Here is a 20,781-nt window from a genome sequence, read left to right on the forward strand (position 1 = left end):
CCAGGCCAGTGTGATCCTAGTGGACATGTTCATCACCAATCCCAGGCCAGTGTGATCCTAGTGGAGATACTCATCACCAATCCCCAGGCCAGTGTGGTCCTAGTGGAGATGCTCATCACCAGTCCCAGGCCAGTGTGATCCTAGTGGACAAGTTCATCACCAATCTCAGACCAGTGTGATCCTAGTAGACACGCTCATCACCAATCTCAGGCCAGTGTGATCCTAGTGGACACGCTCAGCACCAATCCCAGGCCAGTGTGATCCTAGTGGACATGCTCATCACCAATCCCCAGGTCAGTGTGATCCTAGTGGACATGCTCATCACCAATCCCCAGGCCAGTGTGATCCTAGTGGACACACTCATCACCAATTCTAGGCCAGTGTGATCCTAGTGGACATGTTCATCACCAATCCCAGGCCAGTGTGATCCTAGTGGACACGCTCATCACCAATCCTCAGGCCAGTGTGATACCAGAGGACATGCTCATCACCAATCCCCATGCCAGTGTGATCCTAGTGGACATGCTCATCACCAATCCCCAGGTCAGTGTGATCCTAGTGGACATGCTCATCACCAATCCCCATGCCAGTGTGATCCTAGTGGACATGCTCATCACCAATCCCAGGACAGTGTGATCCTAGTGGAGATGTTCATCACCAATCCAAGGACAGTGTGATCCCAGAGGACATGCTCATCACCAATCCCAGGCCACTGTGATTCTAGTGGAGATACTCATCACCAATCCCAGGCCATTGTGCTGAGTCAGACAAAGGTATAGAAATTTGTTCAACATCAGAGCATCACTGGGAAAACCAGACTTAAAGCTGGGCAGTCTGTTTACAAAATTTACTTCCTTATTTATCTATTTTTCTTGATCTAGTACAAAACCCAGTGCTTCACTCATGCAGATATAATCAGCTACTACTGAGTGATGCATCTCCCCTGAATCTGTGCATTTAGCCTTCATTTCCTGCCTGCCCATCTTCCTGTTGAAGGAGAAGAGAGTAGTGAGCACAGTCATTATTTTACTTCATTTTTAATAGCATTGTACATAGAAAGATGAAAGTGTACCAAGTATGGCCTTAGTCACACATGCTGTTGTCTCAGAGATCATCCTATCTATAGCTTCCTAAACTACTCAGGACATAAACTGGACTCTTGCAGAAGATTTGTTAAGGGAACAGATCGTCCTTGTTCTTTCATAGTTCCCAGTCTAGAGGAGAAGGGCCCAGAAATGATCATGTATTTATTTTGTTTTGTCTGACATACTAATGGCAGTATGTATAGCAGAGTGATGAGAGCTGTGGCATCTCCGACTTCTGGGGTACATGAATGCAGGATTGTTGATGACTTCCTGACACTGCCAGGATATACAGAGATGGAAACAGGCATATGTCTGAAAAATATCTGCATTATCTTACGTGAAAGGGATCAGTTATTTTTCCTAACACAATCATACTTTGTTTTAGATTTTGTGGGCCGTACAATTTCAGAAATCACTTCTTATCTCTGCATTATAAAGGTAGACATATACAGAATATGAAATAATGAGCATGAGATTGTGCTTCTGTATAACTCTGCTTTTTTGTGTGTTTTTGTTTTATACAAAAGTATGCTAGGTGAAGTTTGCCCATGCCTGCTGTAGCATGTTGGAAGCTACTTAATCACTGTTGTTTGATTGGGGTTTCTCTCTTTTTGCTTAAGTGTTTGTTAAGCACCTGTTAGGTACTATGTATCGCAGCAATAGCTTTAATTTGTTGTTCAGAGTCCCGAGAGGACAGTATGGTGAACTCTGACAGCCAATAAATGCTGTGCATGGTAGAAACAGAGTCCTGAGGTCAGACACGGATCGCTAACAAAAACTTGGAAAGCTGAACACACACCACCCTAATATCTGAACTCTTTCTTATAGGGGGAATAAGAAAAGACTCATGTGTGTGGAGAATTTAAAGTATTCAGCTTGTGTAGAATACTGTCCAATATCACCATGATATTTCTCAAATGGGGTACAACTCTCGCCTCTCGTTTGGTCCTGGTGAGTCCTGGCTTTCCCCAGTAGCCTTTGTTCCAATTGATATTCATTCAAGATAATCCTTTCCCTAAAATTCTCCATGTTTGCGTATCACCCTTGAAATAGTTTTTAGCCACATTCCAGCTGTGGCCGATCTCAACAAATCTATGCCAACATTTCTTGCCAATATAAGATATGCTGTTCTGACTTTTGGCAATCCATCTTGCTTTTTCTGAGAGTCTTTCCTGTTGGCAAGAACCCACAGTGCCTACTGGTAGGAAAGGCAGATGTGCTACATTAACCCTCAGGGAAGTTCTTGACCGCTGGCTCATGGTGGAGAATGAATAAGTACCCCCAGCTTCCCATTTTACCTGCTCAGTGACTTTCCCTGGGGAAAACTACACACTTTAGGAGCATGAAATGTGTGTGTGTGTGTGTGTATACATATATATGTATATATATACACATGTATATTACATATATATTAATATTCTACTCCTAGCAACTATTGTGTTTATTGTATGACACTATTCTTGCAGAGATGTAAGCAAATGTCTGTTCATGCTGAATAGGGAACTGATAGTAGATGAAAGTAAAGATACAACCAAGATTCATCTTGGTGAATCAATAAATTTTATTGGGTTACAGGAATGTGGGTCAGGAATTACTTATCAGAGTAGAAATGACTCTGACAGCTGCATCACCAAAGTCTACCCTGGCAAGAGAGATATTTCATGGGAGCTGGAACCTGGAGCATACTGAACAACGTATAGGCAACTTAACGGATTGGAGAGTATCGTTTTGGGGTATCCCATTTTGTCTGAGCCTCTTCTAGGCTCATCTTGTCTGAGCATGTCTCTTAGTCCTCTTTACTGTCTATTCTTAAGGAGAGGGAAGCCTGGTGTGTTGTAAGTTCCTGGGACTCTATGGAATCTTTGAGTTGTACATTTACTGAGCCTAAGAAACTTCCCTGCAGGATGAAATGTCTTGCCTGCTTTCAGAACATCCTATGTCTTAACATGCTCTCTCTAAGATGGAAGGTTCTATCTTAGAAGAAACTTCTACACAACTCTTCTGATAGTAAAACCATTCCCCAGATGAACTCTATGTATTTCAGTTCCTGTGATGATCCTGACAGAGCTCAGACTAAAGCATGACTAGCAATTTGGTCTTTGTATAATTCTGATCAATCACTTCTAAGACTTTCTTCTCCAGTGTGGTTCCTTAGTTTTCTCTCTCACTCTAGGATCTGATGAGCTTAACAGTTGCTATTTTTTTGCACAGTTATGCCCTATTTCACTCTTTTAAGTTTGATATGCATTATTACCTCTGCCTGTATCATTTATCATTGCCCATTGGGTTAACTTCTAGTTAAAAACTCTCCCACATACACAACCACACTGCGTGCCTGGTGGCTGGGTGCTAATCTCTAAAGTTAGATGGTGAAACCCAGAAGATTCAGGTGAACCCTTCACAACCCTGTAACGATGGCTATCTATCAACTTTTACTACTTAGTTTCAGGAGCTTTCGTCCTTAGGGTACTTGAATATTATTAACTTAGGCTTTTGCTTTAAATAGACACAAAATGTGACAAGAAAAGGTCTGGTCTATACTGTATAAATCTCAAGGTTAGGGTTTGATTTGGGGCCATTCATTATTTTAAAAGTGAATCAATATAACTCTGAGCCTCAGTTTCTCTAATCAGCATGACTGAGTCTTGTGATTCCTATAATCGCAGTGTTTCATTAGAATTAAAAGAAAGTACTGATCCACTTACTCATATTAAAGAAATGTATGCTTTCTCCATGCTTGCTCTTCTTGTCACCCATTTGAAGCATATTCCAGGAACTATGGGATCATGCTGGTTTTAATTTTTTAAATTTCTGTTCATTCCAGACCCATGCAATAGCTTGGTCTTGTAGCCAAGGTTTGGCTTGTTTCAGAGATGGACACAAGCTTCATGGCTTGCAGAGCATCTGTCTTGGTGACATGAAAGTGATGCAAGTCTTCCCCATGTGAACACTAGGGAGCTGGGATGAGTGCCAGACACCTCACCTGTCTGCTTCCTTTTCTGCTATGAGTCAGGGATGTGAGTGGAGAAATGGGGAGGATAAAGGAACAGTGAGCAGCATTTTCTAAGTACCCACTGAACTTGCTAGGCTTCCCTCAAACTGTCCATGGTTTCCCTAGCTCATCCCAGTTTGGATGGGAAATCTGAAAAGAGCTAAGAAGCAGAGTATTGCTCAAAATACCACAGTGTGCTTACAGTTGTGATTCCAGATGCCTTCGGAGACCTTCCCCAGTGCTCTCCTACTATGGAGACCTCGTCACCATACTTCCTTTGCAGAGCATTAACTCTGTTTCTTTTGTTATTTATTTTGTTTTGGTTTGTTTTTGAGACAGGATCTTATATGTTTCAATCTGGCCTAAAATTCACTATGCATCTGGGAATAAGGATGAACTTCTCATCCTCATCCCTCTGCCTTCCACACATTTGAATAATAGGCATGTACCATTGTGCCTGTTTCATGCAATGGAGAGATCAAATCCAGGCTTCCATCGGTGGCCACCATTCTGTTCTGAGTCATATGCCCAAATTTTCCAAATCCTGATCATCTAATCTCACTTTATTTTCCTGAATAATAACTTTATCTAATCACATCATTGAACATGAAAGAAAAGTTTTTTTAAAGTCCTGTGACATTGAGTCAGGCTGTGGTGGTGCACGCCTTTAATCCCAGCACTCGGCAGGCAGAAGCAGGTGGATCTCCGTGAGTTCGAGGCCAGCCTGGTCTATAAGAACTAGTTCCAGAACAGGCACCAAAAGCTACAGAGAAACCGTTTCTCGAAAAAACAAACAAACAAACAAACAACAACAACAACAAAAAAAAAACAGTCATCCTGTGACATTTTCACATGAGCAGTGATCACTGCTTTTCCCGAACTACCTAGTGTTTCCTCAGGTATTCATGTGTATCTTCTCTCAATCCTTCTAATTTTTGCTTTTCCACTGCCACTTAAGGGGACTTCCTCACACTTCATAGCTGCTATGTTCCCCACTCTTGCCACCATTATCCTAGCTCCCTGTCAAATATTGAATACCTGAGTCCTTTTCAATTAGAGTGCCATGCTTTATTGTTGAAATCTTTCTTAGGTTGATGGATGCAATGATGCTCTCGTCGTTTCGTCCAGCACCTACATGTTCTCGTTACCAGCTCCTTCTGTCTTCGCAAAGGCACAGACAGATTGTACCTCAACTTCCTTTCCTCCACAGCAACACTTTCTTTCAACTCAAACCTTGTTCTTTTAGTGCTGAAAACTTTACTCAGAAGATGACAGACCCCTGTGATGAATATCATTGGCACACACCTTTAATCCCAGCACACAGGAGGCAGAGGCAGGAGGATCTCTGTGAGTTCTAGGTCAGCCTGGTCTACAAGAGCAAGTTCGGGGACAGGCTCCAAAACTATGGAGAAACCCTGTCTCGAAAAACCAAAAAACACAAAACAAAACAAAAGAATAAGAGAAAAGCAGTGCTTTTATCCTAAGTTCTGATTGCTGGCACTCAGCTTGTTAGTCATGGAAATTTTATAAAATTCTTTTTATGTTCATAGTTAGCTGCATTTAACTGCACATGAGTCTTATCATTAACAACTCATTATGGAGCCAGGAGTGGTGTCACACACCTTTAATCCCAGCAGAGGCTGTCAGATCTCTGTATCAAGACCAACCTAGTCTATAGAGCAAGTCTCAGGACAGCTAGGGCTAGACAGAGAAGCCCTGTCTCAAAAACAGGCAAACAACCAAAACCTAGCTATGGGGTGGAGGAGTATTTAGCAATGATTTTTGTTGCTTGGCTAGTGACTTCCCTTCTGACTCTCAGTATACTGTGCTTTTATAGCTAGTCCTGACTTCCCTTGTCTTGATTTTACGTATAATTCTTACTGATGTCCCCCAAACATTTTTTTTTGTACAAAACTCGTATCTTTAAACATCAGCACACAAACAAGTATTTTGAGATGCCTTCTGGTGGCACAGCCAGCCAACAGCTCAGTGGACAGTGCCACTGTTATAAAATACCTATGAAAGAATCATGCTAGGGTAAATAGTTCTTATTCATTTTAAAAAATAAGTTCAACAATAAAATTGGTATGTTATTAATGCTTACCATACCACCTTTGATCTCAATATGAAGAGAGCCAATGCAACCTGTGGCAGGAATTTTCTAAATCACTGAAAACTTATCTTTAAAAAGATACACAATTAAGAACCTTATGAAGGGGCCGGGCAGTGGTGGCACACACCTTTGTGTGGCATTTCACTTGTGTTTTAATAAGTAAAGCTTGCCTGGGGATTGGAAAAGTATAACAGCCACACTGGCCAGCCTTACAGACCTGTCAGCAATGACACACCTTTAATCCCAGTAGCCACATTTGTTGCCATAGAAACCAGATGGTGCATGCCTTTAATCACAATGGTACAAGCCTATAATACCATCCCTAGAGAGGATTATAAAACGGGAAGAAACAGCTCTCAAACATAGTCTCATTCTGAGATTCCTGGAGGCAGGATCACCATTTTTGACTGAGGTTGAGGTAAGAGCCAGTGATGGGTTGTTTCGCTTTTTGCGTCTTCACGTTGAACCACAGTATCAGTCCTTGAACTTTTGTTAATTGTGATTCATACCTTTAATCCCAGCACTCAATAAATCGTGGCAGGGGGCTCTCCAGATCTCCATGAGTGCGAGGCCAGCCTTGTCTACCGAGTGAGTTTTAGGATAGCCAGGGCTACACAGAAAAGCCCTGTCTTGAAAAACAAAACAGCAAACAAACAAAAAAGGAACCTTATGACGTTGATATTTTATTTTCATTTCACAGGTAGGAAGACAAAACCTTAAAACAATTTAATAATTTTCCAAAGACTGCCTAGTTACCTCCTAACTGGGGACTGGGGAACAGTAAAACTGTGCTACATAGAGCGAAAGCAGCAGTGTTTCCATCTCGGCCACAGGGTACATGAACGGACTGGTGATTAAGTCTTCATTGTTTTATTTATTATTTTTAACACAACTTCATTTTGAAAAGTTTGTACATATGCATTGTATTGTGATCAAATTCACCCCTCATGGTCTCATGCCCCTTCCACCTCTGCAGACATCCCTTTTCCAAGGTAGTCTTCTGACGTTATTGGTTTTTGGTCTGACACTTGTTTAAATAGGTTTGCTTGTATGAGCTTGGGTAGAGGGTTTTTTTACTGGAACATGGGCACCTTGCCAATGGCTGAAACATTGAAGAAAATAACACTTCACCTGCAATGAAGAAAATAACACTTCACCTGCAACCGTGAAGTGGCAGTGACACCATAGAGAGAGGCATCACAGCCAGCGCCCTGTCCCAATCCCCAATCCATGATGGAATGTTGAAGGATCCCCCAGTTCCTCACAGGTTTATGTAGTACCAACATCTGTAGTGAGCTCAAGAGTGCAACAACCATGTTATAACCAAAAGACAGGATGTGATCTATTTTGTTTTTGTTTCACTGGTTCTTTTTAATGAAAATAAAGAATAATCTCAGAGGTTATTGTTGAAGACAGAGTTCAAAAGCAATATATAGTGACAAGTGGTGTATGCTTCAGGGCCACAAAGTGGAAATGTCTTACAGTGAATAATAATGTTGGCCAGGTTGTGCATGTACAAAATATAAATATCCTTCAGGAATTATGTAGAAGATTTGGTACATATCAAATTCAATTTAATGTTTTTTCATTGATTTTTCTAAGTTATATACTCACATATTCTCTTTCATGTTATTGTGTGTATGTGTGTGTGCGCACACACACATGCACACATATCCATTCTATAAGACTCTACAATAGACAAAAAACACACAACAATATGTTTAAGCAGACAAGCTATTATATATTTTCATAATATAGAACTTTAAGGTATAGTAATCAACAGTGGCAAAATATTTGTCTTTGACATTATTTTTGTGTATGTGTGTCAGATCCAAACTGTAACCGAGACCAGAAAGAACAATATGAAAACACAAATCCATGAGAAGAGGATAAAAATACCATGAACAGCAAAATATGTCTGAGTATTTAAAACCGTATAGAAAAAATAAATTAGATGGACCATTGTGTAAATATAAATTAAAAAAGATGACATTCTTAATAAATAAAGTTAACTATTTACATTTTTATATATTGCTGAAAGCTTAACTTAGATCCATAAAAACACATCAACAGGAAAAATAAAACCCAACCCAAGAGCAGCACGTTCTGCGCGTGAGGTACAGGAAGAAGGTTAGAGTTGTATTTAGTTTTTGGTGTTTACTTTGCTTTTATCTTTCTTTTAACTCTCTCTCTCTCTTTCTTCCTTTTTTTTTTCTTTTTTTTTGTTTCTTTGTGGCTTTTTTTTGTTGTTTTTTTTTGTTTTTGTTTTTTACAGTAGAGCAGTAGAATTCTCATGAGAATAGATTCTAAGCACTTCAATAAAGAGTCATATTTTTTGGTTGTATTCCAGAAGGTGCCAAACAGATTCTAAGATCATAATAATTAAAAAAAACCTCAATAATTATGATAATAATAAAAAGGTATAATATGATACATAAATATGGAAGAGCAGTTTGTAATATGAATACATTTTCTCTAGATGAGATCACAGTTTTGTAAATATTACAGTTAAGTATATATATACACACATATATGTACAACTATATATACATGTGCATATATATGTAAATTTTTATTTATATATAATATCTTTATATAGATAGGAATCTGCAGACAGGTTATTGGTTATAGAGACCCAAGACAGTAACTCAATAATTGTTCATAGTTCTCCTCTCACTGACTGCTGGTGTGAAGTTTAAGAAGTCCAACTTGTACTCAGAATGTTATCGCTCTTATTACTGAAGCACATGATGTGGAAACTAAGTGTAGAAAGAGAGGAATCTGCTGGAGGAAAGACGTCAGACCCTCTTACTCTGCAAATTGTTAATGCCCCCTCCAAATCTTAACCAGATGGCAGGAGCCTGACTTTTACACTGTAGGAAGTCACTGGATTTTGGTCAAATCGTTGAATTGGTAAAGGCCAGAACAAGGGAGGGGAAACTTGCAGTTATCTACAGAGAAAAAGTCCCCTGTGCACTCTCTTAAGGTGAACTGTAATTTAGGCGTTCTGGGTTTATGCCTTGAAATGTCAATCAAGCGCTCCCTAGGTCTGAAAAGGGCAATAGGCCTATGAATTCTTGAAAAACAACCTATGGACTTTTTGCACCAGGTGGTATCTGCAAGAGATTACACAGTCCATGTAAAAGCCTCAAGGCCTCATGATCCTCTGTCCTCCCACTGTGAGGTAGGTAAGTAGTAGTATCCCCATTTTTCGGCTAGAGAAACTGAGGCAAATGTGGAGGCAATCTGATGACATGTTGAAGATCACTGAGTGAACTGACTAATGCCTGGAGTCAAACATTCTGGACCTTTGTGCAGACAGACACATAAACCTCTACCTTCATTGCTATTACATTACTCTTTCAAAGGAAATAACAGCTAGAAATTTGGCAAAACTTGAATAAATTATTAAAAGAGAATTTTATAAAACTCATTTTGTATTTAATTCTTTACTTTGTTTGTTTTCTTTCTCAAAATTCATTGGGATCACCTGTCTGGTCATGTAGCAGCTTCTTAGGAACTGGGCTATGCAGGGTGGGTCTGAGTGTGGTCTTCAGGAAATTCAGGGCCAGACTGGCAAATATAAATAACTTATAGTGTGACAAGGACAAAGACATAGTTTATCTCCTTAACATTTGGTAAAACCGGTATTTTAAACACCCACAGTCCCCTCTGTCATAGACAGTCACCAAAAAAGAAAGAAAGAAAGAAAGAAAGAAAGAAAGAAAGAAAGAAAGAAAGAAAGAAAGAAAGAAACAAAGAACAATGTCCCACTAAAAGTAATTCAGGGGAGAAAATGCCTTACTTCCTGGATCTACCACAGTGTATAGAAAACAGCAGACAGTGCCATAAAACCCCACTCTTCATTTTCTAGAGAAATCTCTATGTCATCTCTACATACTTTGTCTATAGAATGAACAGTTTCCTCAAGGAAGAATAAAAATAGGGTTCATATTCTTAGGTTTTGATGATACACTTTAGTTCTGTGCAATCATATTGTCTTCTATTAATTTCTATCCTTACAACTTTGTCACCATCAATTTATTTCTCACTTGAACTAAGTCCAGAACACACACACACACACACACACACACACACACACACACAGAGAGAGAGAGAGAGAGAGAGAGAGAGAGAGAGAGAGAGAGAGAGAGAAAGAGAATATTAATAGGACTATAGTTTTCCTCCTCTTCTGCTCTTCCCTTTTCTTTCTTTCATTTCTTTTTCTACTTATTTTTTTAAAAACAATCACACAGGTAAGACCTTTAACAAACTGACAGTTAAAGCCAAGTTAAATCAAACCTGGAAGGGAGGTAGCTGAAATCTGTCCCAAAGAATTATTTTCAACAAATAGCATTTAAGCATTGGCCAAAGTGGGAATGAGACAGAGAATGGTCTCGGCAGTGGCCCAGTGTGCTGAGGCCAAGTGCGGCAGCTGATTTCCTCCCTTTCCAAAAGCCTGCTATTTAAGACTATTAATCTCTCCTCTGCTTTACACCCCTCTTCACCTACCCACACTGACTTCCCCAGGACTGACTGCCTTCCCACACTGACTTCCCATACGAGGTTGTTGGCACAAAATCTAGGGGTACTGCAAGTCCTCTGGGCAGACAGTGAGTTGCGGTTTGGAATAGTTTCCCAGATGGGGCCTAGAGAACTGTCCACCTCGTCTGCTTCCTTGCAGCTAACAGCCTGATACTTCTTCAGCTGCAGAACTCCCCAGTGCTTTAGGGGCCCAAAGCTGTGGCTGTAACAGTGCTGCAGTCCCGCCTCCTCCTGATTACCCCATTGTCGAGAGCAGATGACTGAGGGGATGTGACAGGGAGTTTATTCTCAGGAAGAAAATGAAACTGAGAATCAGTGCATTGCACAAATACAGCTGAATGTCCTGCACTAAGAGAAGATCCTCTGAATTACACATCCCTTGTGGGCATGAGGCAGGCTACCAGTTGTGTAGCTTCTTTTATCTAATAGGCTCAGCAAATATGAATTTGCTCTTAGCAGGTTTGATTGACAGCAAGAAGAAAACAAGATGGGATTTTGCCTGGAAAGGCCCACTTCACTGTATGAATCTTCAAAGAGGAGCCAGCCTTTAGAAATCGGCTGGAGAGTAGGGACAGAAAACAGTGGGAGGGAAGAGAGACTTGGATGAGGAGTGATTTACAGACATTCTTATGCTCTTTCTTCGGTTTCCATGACTCTACCTATTAATAATGTCAGTTTTGGGTCTTAGGTGGTTTCTGTACTACCTATGGGCATAATTGTTGGATGGGCTGGTCCTGTACTAATCTTTAGCTTGTTCTAAGCTGACACAACATATCTAGTCAAGAGAGGGGCCTGAAGGGTTGGCAAAAGGTTCAGGATCCTGGAGAGTTAATTGTTCTTGTATTTTGTTAAGGATTGGTCCTAGTAATTAGAGTGGGGAGTGCTCTATGTATAAATGCAATATGCTCTTGGAGGATCCAAAGTGCTTGGCCATTACATCAGTGGCCACCTCTCCATTTTAGACTTCAACTTCAGAGGACAAGCTTCGTACAGGACAAGCTGCACAGTCTAAGCACTGTATCCTTATTTGTGGGCACCTGTGGGAAAAGCACCTTGATACATTTCTTGATATTACAAACCACTGATGGTCAATAAATAGCTTTTCAAATATTCTTGGTCAGTAGGAAAAAGCTATTGGTCCAGAATATGAAAACACAGTTTGTGGAGTTGCTGTTGGTCCTAGTAGAAAGGGGAGCATGATAGATTAACAATGGAAGCCTTAGATGCAGGGTGGCTGCGCATGGGCTGACAATTGCATTCTGTTCCAGACTTTGCTTGTACTAGTTATTCCCACTAAACCTGAGATCAACTGATATCCTGTCATCTTTAAGTTATACAGTTCATTTAGATCCTGCCATCTCCTTGCTTCTCAGCTCCATGTTTCACAAATTATATCAAATTTAACTACTCTATACACCTCAACCTGTGTTAATCTCTTCCCATATTAATTTAGGGGATGTGTATAGGTAACCAGAAAAGCAGAGGCCCTGCATACATTGTTGGCTTCCATGTATGGCTGACTCATTTCTGCTTAATGTTTGAAAACTAAATCTGGGAGGAGGAGGAGTGGAGACCAACAGTGAATGTGGACAGATGTCCTAGCATCTAGAGAACTATATGAAAAGGATGCTGACTGTGCTGGGTGCTGAGTCTGGATGTCCAGAACTTCTTAATGTTCCTCTCCTCCTCTAGAATACCACCTACATTGTTCATATCCAAGACATTTTAGAACTCCATCTGCTTAGAGTAATAGTGGGAGTCTGAAGACCAAAGCTTGCTGTAGCCTAGAGAGCTGGAAAAACTGAAACAAGGATAATAACCCAAATCATGAGCATTCCAACAACCTCTGGTGACCCCAGCATCCCCAGGCTTAACACTGTTCCACTTGATTAGAAAATCTAACACTGGTTCAGATATTCTCAGGAAGGGCTTGAGCATCTGATATCCCTCAAGTCTTTTCCAGAATAAGAAGTCCACTCAAGGAGGACTTAAGCCTGTTAAAGTTTTTTCTTGAAGATGGGCCAAGAAGTGAGGAACTCTGGAATAATATGAATCACTTTTAAGGCAGTCTACTTGGCTATACGGAGTCTGTCCTAAACTAGTTCTACCACCAAAGAGCACTCAGTGTATGGGCAGAGCAGCAGGAACAGCAGCAGGTGTGGTCCGAAGGGGAGATCTGAAGAATGGGTCGATCTGGAAGGCATTTGAAGACCTCAAGCCTCAAGCAGCAAGCTGATAAAATACAGGACTCTGCAGTCCTAAGCCATTTCCAGCTCGGCATTACACCCTGGTGTTGGGGCAAAATTCCCATGGCAGCAGAATAAAATGGGGAGCTTTGCACATATTGGAATATTTACTTACTCTTGGTCCCTAGTTCCTTAGAAGATTCATAGTCACAAACCATTTCACTTCTGGTCTCAAAACCCTACATAATGATGTATGCACTACATTTTCTGTGACTTGGATTCTGAGTTATATTTGCTTTTCAGTCCTTGTTGTAGTCTCTTTCTCCCAAGGACAGTGTTGGCTGGAAGCCTGGGAAAGGAAAGAGTGAGATGCGCTTTTGTTGTTGTTTTGTTTTTCCAGTTGTTTTCTGCTTATTTTCTAAAACTGCCCTCACACAGATGTTTATTTGGGTGTGTATGCATGCATGTGCACTAACCACAGATGTGCATTCTCCTTGATGCAAAACATGATTTTGTTGTTGTTGCTTTGGGCTGTGGTCATTTGACAAATGGTTAGAATTTTCAGAGGCTCTGGGACTACATGCTGTGTACGTAATCCATCTTAGACTGTGGGATAGTATGCCATTCCATCATTCAACATGGTGAGATTCAGTTCGTTGCCCCGCAGTTGGTCCTTCCTGGGTGAAATTAAAGGCAGACCGGTTGGGTGCTAAGGATCCCTGGTGTGGAGAGGCTATTTCATTGAGCAGCAGACTGTGAAATCAATACCAGAGGGATGCAGGTCCTGGCGTTGGAAAATATTGGACAACTCCCTTGTTTAGCCGTGACTGTATCCCCGAAGGTCTTTCCGGCTGTGTTCTTGGGCTTCAGGGTCCCGACAGGCACAGTCATCTTGTAGGTCACAGGACATAGGAAAGGGAGTGACCTGAAGAGAGAAAACACTGAGATGAATTAGATGGTTTGCTTTAGCTTTCAGTGTGGTGGTAAAGAGCAAGAAGACAATCATAGATTTGAAACAGAGACTCAAGGTCACGTCATGGTTCTACTTTTGTGACACTATGATAACCTTTTCTGCAGTCCCAGGGTCACGTTCACAGCAGGCTGCATTTGGAGAGACAATTGCTATGGAGAAGGAAATGCTCTTTTCATATAAGAAATTCTGATTCCCCTTACAACTCTCCAATTTCAATGATGAAATTGAAACAAGGAAAGGGACACTCTTTGCTGAAAGCAAGTGATCTGCTGCTACTTAAAGTAAAACAAGCTACTTCTCTCTGTGCCTCGGAAATAACTGAGTAAGTTATAGGGGCTGAGTGACATGGGTAGGTATCATTATGAGCGCTAATACAGTTTGTTAATACAGTTCCACAGTGGAGAAGAAAGCTAACAAAGAAAACTGTTGTGATCAATAAATTAAAATATAAGATGTGAACATATCTTTTCAATGAACATAGCTCTCTGAGCATACTGTATTTATGATTTGGGGAGGCAAAAATAAAATCAAAAGAATGTATGAAACAAGCTTATATGACCTCTACGGAGCCTGGAGTCCCAAGTAAGAAGCATTTTACACAAAAGTTTTGAATTAAATATTTTGTGAGAACCTTTCTTGGAAACAGAATTTAGCATAAGAAAGAACGAGAGGCCAAAGCTCCATTCCCAGTCCACCCTGTCATGTGCTCTGTGACCTTGGCTGGCTGGCCTTTCTAGAAAGTGGTAGAAAAAGCCCAACAGAGCAAGTGTCTTCCCCATCCGGCAGATGATCCGTCTTCCCAAAGATTGCAGTGCAGTCCCTGCTGTGTCCCAGCCTGAACTAACGTAAGCCGATTTCACCGTATTGCATCATGACATTTGTTTGTAACTTTCCCCAGAGGGTCCCCCATCTGCGCTGATGGGTTTAATGACCTCATTCGCCTCCTGCCTAGGCAGGGTCTCCAAATGCTCACTTTGTCTCTGAAAGCATCTTTGTCTTCCTTGTTCGTATATATTTGTAGACTAATTCTCTCTCTCCCTGCCCCTCTCTCCTCTCTTAGCCTCCATACTAACAATCTTTCTCAATCCTGAAATTTTTGCAATAATTCAAACTGAAGTGTTAATCTTATTCCCTCTCTGTCACTTATTTCCAGCATGACCTTGAACATGTGACAAGCTCTGGAGTCTTAGCAAACTCATTCATTACGTAGGGACAATAGAAGTACATCCTTATGTTTCCTGACACTGTGATGAAGGATAAATAAAATAGCTCATGAAAAATACCTAGTAAATGTTTGATAAACTAAGTGATCAATTATACAGACATATATTCATGGACACAGATTGCAGACACACTGATATGGCTCCCTCCCACCAATTCTTTGATACTGAACTAGAGACAGGGTCAGTCTTGTTCATTATAGTTTTCTTAAAGCCTGAGCCACAGAAATAGTGAGATACTCTTTGTTTCCCCTGCCATGCCCTTCCCCCTATGCCTAAAAAGCTCTTTGCTTCACCTTTCAATTAAAAGATACTTTACTTGGTGCCATGCTAGTCAGCGTCAGTATTCCCTCTTTCGAGCACCTGCCTCTCAAATTACACCCTCTCTTCCTTCTTCAGGGCATTTACAGCCTAGCCTCTAAGGCAGTGGTTCTCAACCTGTGGGTCACAAACTTTTTTGGAGGTTGACTGACTCTTTTATAGAGGTCGTGTATTAGATATCCTACATATCAGATACTTACATTACGATTCATGACAGTAGCAAAATTACAGTCATGAAGTGACAACAAAAATAATTTTACTGTTGGGGGTCACCACAACACCAGGAACTACATTTAAGGGCCACAGCATGAGGAAGGCTGCTCTGCTCGGAGGACTTGTTTGTGGAGAAAAAAATTTTAAACATTCTCTCTAGAATCTACTGTATTCTTTCCTAGACTTGTTTCCCATAGATTCTTCATCTTCAGGAGGAACACACATGTTAAACTATAAAAGACATCCAGAGACTGAGCCTAGATCGAAGGCAAACTCCAATAGCCAACTGGATGTGGAGAGTCCCATGCTGGCAGCCCAAAGGTCTGGGCCACACCTCCTTGATTCAGGCTCACTGTGTACTTTAAAGAAATTACCTCTCTGTCATGGTCCATAGTATCACCATGTATAAAACAGAGATTAGAACAGCAACAATGCTACATATGGCTGTAAGATTCATGCAAGAGAATACACACAGAATCCCTAAAACAGGGCCCAGTCTATAGGCTTTACTCAGTGAGGAATAATATATGCTAAGTCAGGCTTTTCTCTCACATATCCACCATCTTTTCAGCCTTTTGTCCCTTCCCTCCTCCAGAGTCTGTCCCTGACCCATCCGTCCTCCTGCCCGCTCTCTTGGCCATGCTCATCTGCCTTTAAAACATTCCAGTTAGCACTAATGTCTTCTTTAGATTCTCTGTGTAATTCTCTCCCACCAGAGTGACTTCACCTACTGCACAGACAAGTATTTAACAAATTCTGTTTCTTGGAAGAAAATTCAAACTCTCTGCTATAGGTCCAGGGCACAACACCATCTGAGCACTGTATGATCCTCAGCCTTCATATGCCTCTTTTCTCCTTCACCTTCTGGGCTGTAGCCCCTTAGAGTTTTTCAAACACTACAATTTTTTAGTAGGATTTTTACATTGTAGCCTTTGTCCGTTCAGATTCCTGTGTCCTAATGGCTCTGCCACATGTCTTAGCTCAAGACCTCCTCGCCTTTCTCTTTGATCTTAGGAGAGCACACAACATTGCATTTCACTCTTCCTGCACAGAATTGTTGAACTGAACATTTGCTGAGTGATGGCCCCGAGTGGACTCATCCACACGCGAATGCACAACAGACGTAGCATATGTAGCACAGGTCGTGGAGGCTCCAGTCATGGACACACTTTCTGATAACTTTGCACGGACCCCTTCCCAATTTATATAATACACATTGATATTTATGATTTTACAACCAATATGGCTGAAAATATTTCTCTGTATAAGAAAAATAAGAAAGCAGAACCCTGTCCAAAACAAAAAAAGTTTGATATCATGGTGTGTGTGGTGTTAAGTCTGGGGTCTTACATATGCTAGGTAAACCCTCTCCCACTGAGTTGCTCATACCTCCTTCCTAGGAACGTGGAAGACTTTTCCCAACAAACTCTGCCTTTCCTATTTCCTTCCCTATCCTCTTCAGTTCTCTTAGAGTCTCCAAGTCTCCAAAGTCACAGGCAGAGCTCTGGCACCAGCTGATTCTCACACTGCTTTGGCTGTGTTTGCATGAGATCTCTATGCTCTGTCCTACCAAGGTCATGGTGGGACACATTGCTTAGCCTTATTACAGGGGGTGGGGGCTTGCTCTTGTTCCACTTAGTATACCAGACTTTGTTGACTCTCCAAGGGAGGCCTTACCTCTTCTGAGAAGTGGAGCAGAGGAGGTATGGCAGTAGGTGGTGGGGACAGAAGAAAGGGAGGAAGAAGGAACAGGGGCTATTATGTAAAATTTTTAAAATTTAAATAAAAAATAAGAAAAAATAAAAAAGACATATCTGAAATTAAACAGTGAAAAATATAATTAGAATATGATTAAAGTCTGGAAGACTTGGTCTCCAAATAGGAATCTTGAGTTTCACTGTGTTCTTTAAATACAGGTGTATTAATAAGACCATGGTAGAAGTTTAGAATTTACTTGTAGGCTCCAAGTAAGAGACAGAGGCTTTCATAAAGTTTGTGCAATGTTCTGATGAGGAATCAAAAAGTCAGCTCCTCTACAAACCAGCTCTGAGATCTTTGTCTCTGAAGGTGAACTGAGCCTGAGCTAATCTCAACCTGCATTATCTCATTCAACGCTTCCCAGCAACCCTAATAAGGCAGCTGTTCTTATTAGCCCCAGCTTATACCTTAGAGGGAACTAAGATGCGAAGAAGTGAGTCAGTGGCTGGCATGAGGCCAGGGAAATGCATCTGTGTTTACCAGCATCTCTCAGTGCCACCCCAGACCCCTAAAGAACAAGAAGAGTAGGAGTCAGACTCTTCTTACTGCAAAAGAAAAAAAATCTAGGTTTAGGTACAAAAAACACAGTCCGATATAGTAAAAGCCATGAACCTGATTTCCAGTCTCTGAATCCCTACTCAGCTTCTCTTCCAGGTGACTTGCCATAGAAATCTGCCACACACCATGGTGGCCAGATCAGATCATAATTGAAGATTCCCAGTAACCATGTAGCTATGTTGTCCCATGCCAAGCTCTGCTAACAAGACAGGATCAATGACTCAAAGTAGGAATCTCTCCCTTTTCCTCTTGGCTAAAGAACGGTGTTCAGGCCTGAGTTTTCTCCATCTGGGTGAGCTAACTATGCTAACCCCTTCATCTATGGGTGTGAATGGCTCAGGAATGCAGCTTGGGCAAATATACCACAAAGCTCTGGCTGTAGCTCTTGTCTAGGGTTGGGAAACAGGTAAGGACTGGATTCTGACTCATACTCATTGGAGAGGTAATAGAAAGTCCTCTCTCTCTCTCTCTCTCTCTCTCTCTCTCTCTCTCGTGTGTGTGTGTGTGTTTGTGTTTGTGTGTTTGTGTGTGTGTGTGTGTGAGTGTGTGTGTATGTGTGTGTGTTGAGGAAATAAGAGGTATCCTATGTTGACAGTCTGAAAGCTTTGGTTCTGCCAACCCTATGCTATGGCACTTTGGGTCAATCACTGTATCTTCCTAATTCTTAGGGATTGTTTAGTGTCCATATAATTCATTAACAAGGCAAGTAGAAGACATGACACATATAAACACTATGTTTCTTGGGAGTGGGGTGGATCCAGCACAATCAATGGATAGAGTGTACAAGTGTGAGTAAAATATTCATGTTTATGAGTATTGTATTAACAGTGAGAAAATCTACTGGTAGAGATGGAAAGAGAACTCGGATTGAAGTGCTTGCCCTGTGATTGACTTAAGGTATACTCTCAAGAAAATCACTTCCTTTTCTGGGCTTTGGGTTTTTTATTTGTTTGTTTCAGTAAAATGAAGGCAATAAGAATCCTATCTGGAGAGATTTTCCAGGAAAAAAAGGCAGCACAGTGTATTCCACAAAATCTGTGTTCATGAAATGATGGTGATAATGATCATGATGGTACAGGCCATGGTGATGGGGATATTGGTCACGACAATACCATCATTGATCATGACATGGTGAAGATGGTGGAGGTGATGATATTTATAATAGTGACATTGAATATAACACCTTGAGACAGAAGAATTGAATTCACTAATAGTAACAAATTGAAAGGGTTTTTTCCATGTCTGCTGCACATAAAAAGTCAGGGCCAATCTTGAACTGGAGGAAAACGGGGCACTTTTGGTATCTGGGATCACTGGGCATGTAAGAATTGGGCTGCTCTGCTTAGCTGAGCACTTGTACTCTGCTGCTAATTCTTTACTTTAGGCATATATACCCTACCTTCTAAGGAGCATTCTCGGTTCCTCTAAGCTGATACTGTGCTTGCAATACTTTGTCTGTTTCCCTATTACCTTTGTAGAATGATCAGACATACTTGCCTGAGTGGCTAAAGCCTTATTCTTTTAGGCTTCTTTCTATTTCCTCTGTTCTCTGATCTGGCTCTACAAAGGGAGATGTGACTTTCTTCCCCCTTTCCCTAACTGATGTCTGGGTCCTGGAATAATCTGTGCCCTCTGCTAAGACACTCTTTCTTCCTTTCCCCTGTGTCTGCTTCTTTCTTAAATCTTTCACCTGAGGTCTGATGGATGTGTTATGTCTCATCTGCTATGTAGCCTTTTCTAGGAAAGTTTGTTAACACTCTTTATTTGCTATGTTGTCATCAATACTTGCTCCAAGTATTTAGATATTTGTTCTTATGATACTCTTAGTATGGCTGAGCCATACTAGTTCATTATTGCGCAGGGCTTATCACAGTATCTCTCCCATAGCAAGGGTTATCATCACACAGGTGACTGGAAAGCCCTTGTTACAGAGAAGCCTATCTAGAGTGTATGGATATGTATAAGGCAAGATACTTTCTATAAGGAGAGACACACAATGCTTTGGCAATTCACAAGCCCATTGAAAGATGGTCAGAAAGTTTAGTGTCTGGTGACATGTTTATCAAATGCTATAGATTTTTATCTCAGACCTGCTAGTTACTGGTTGATGACCTTGACCTTTCTGAGTTTCACCAATACCTACAAGAGAGCTATTGTACTTGTGAAATGAAGTGACTGAGAAAAGCAGGTAACACCGCATGTGACAGAGTCGACTGTCATAACCACTCACTAGGACAGCTTGTCTAGTAGTAGAGGATCTTATCCCACAGACGTCTCTGTCACCTTGTACTCTTACTTGACCTCTCAAGTCTTTTCTCTTCCTCAGCAGACAGTTCTGGAAACCCCATGCATAGTGTTTCCCACCACCAGTCAGTGTGTAATAAGTCCTTGGCAGACACATTCTTGTGTTGGCAGCACCCCTGTGGTGTGGGTGAGTTTCTGAGTACCAGACTGGGCACTCAGAGGAAGGGAATTTCTCCTGATGGAGGCCAAGGGTATGGATAAGAAGTAGACATAATAGAAAAAGGTCAGGACACGAATCCAAGAAAGCCTTTCCTGTCCACTAAGAGGTTACCTCCTGGGGAAGATGGAGACAGGAGCAGAACTTTCTCCTGTTCCATGAAAACACAGAATAACCCCCAAGCTGGGCATCCTGGTATGGTAACAATACCTGGGAAAAACTGTTTCTGGGATAGTTGCCTTCATCCTCTACAGGGAGGTTCCCAAATTCATGTTCCCTTGAAGCCTGGGCGCACCATAAAACCTCTTCAGCCTACACTGGGAGGCACGAGAACAAAGCCCTGTTCACAGGTACTG

At 41.2% G+C, this 20,781-nt stretch overlaps 1 protein-coding gene across 1 annotated transcript in view; it reads right to left on the reverse strand.

Moving 5' to 3' along the window:
- Positions 1 to 10,392: 10,392 nt before the first annotated feature.
- Pappa (pappalysin 1) overlaps positions 10,393 to 20,781 on the reverse strand; it is a gene marked incomplete at its 5' end in the record, with an annotated part of 238,799 nt that continues 228,410 nt past the window's right edge. Inside the window, one exon of the mRNA XM_005352645.2 lies at positions 10,393 to 13,846. Coding sequence (XP_005352702.1) covers positions 13,739 to 13,846 — 108 coding nt within the window. The remainder of the gene's footprint in view (positions 13,847 to 20,781) is intronic.

This window comes from Microtus ochrogaster, chromosome 10 (genome assembly GCF_000317375.1).
Source record: "Microtus ochrogaster isolate Prairie Vole_2 chromosome 10, MicOch1.0, whole genome shotgun sequence".
Lineage (NCBI taxonomy): Eukaryota > Metazoa > Chordata > Mammalia > Rodentia > Cricetidae > Microtus > Microtus ochrogaster.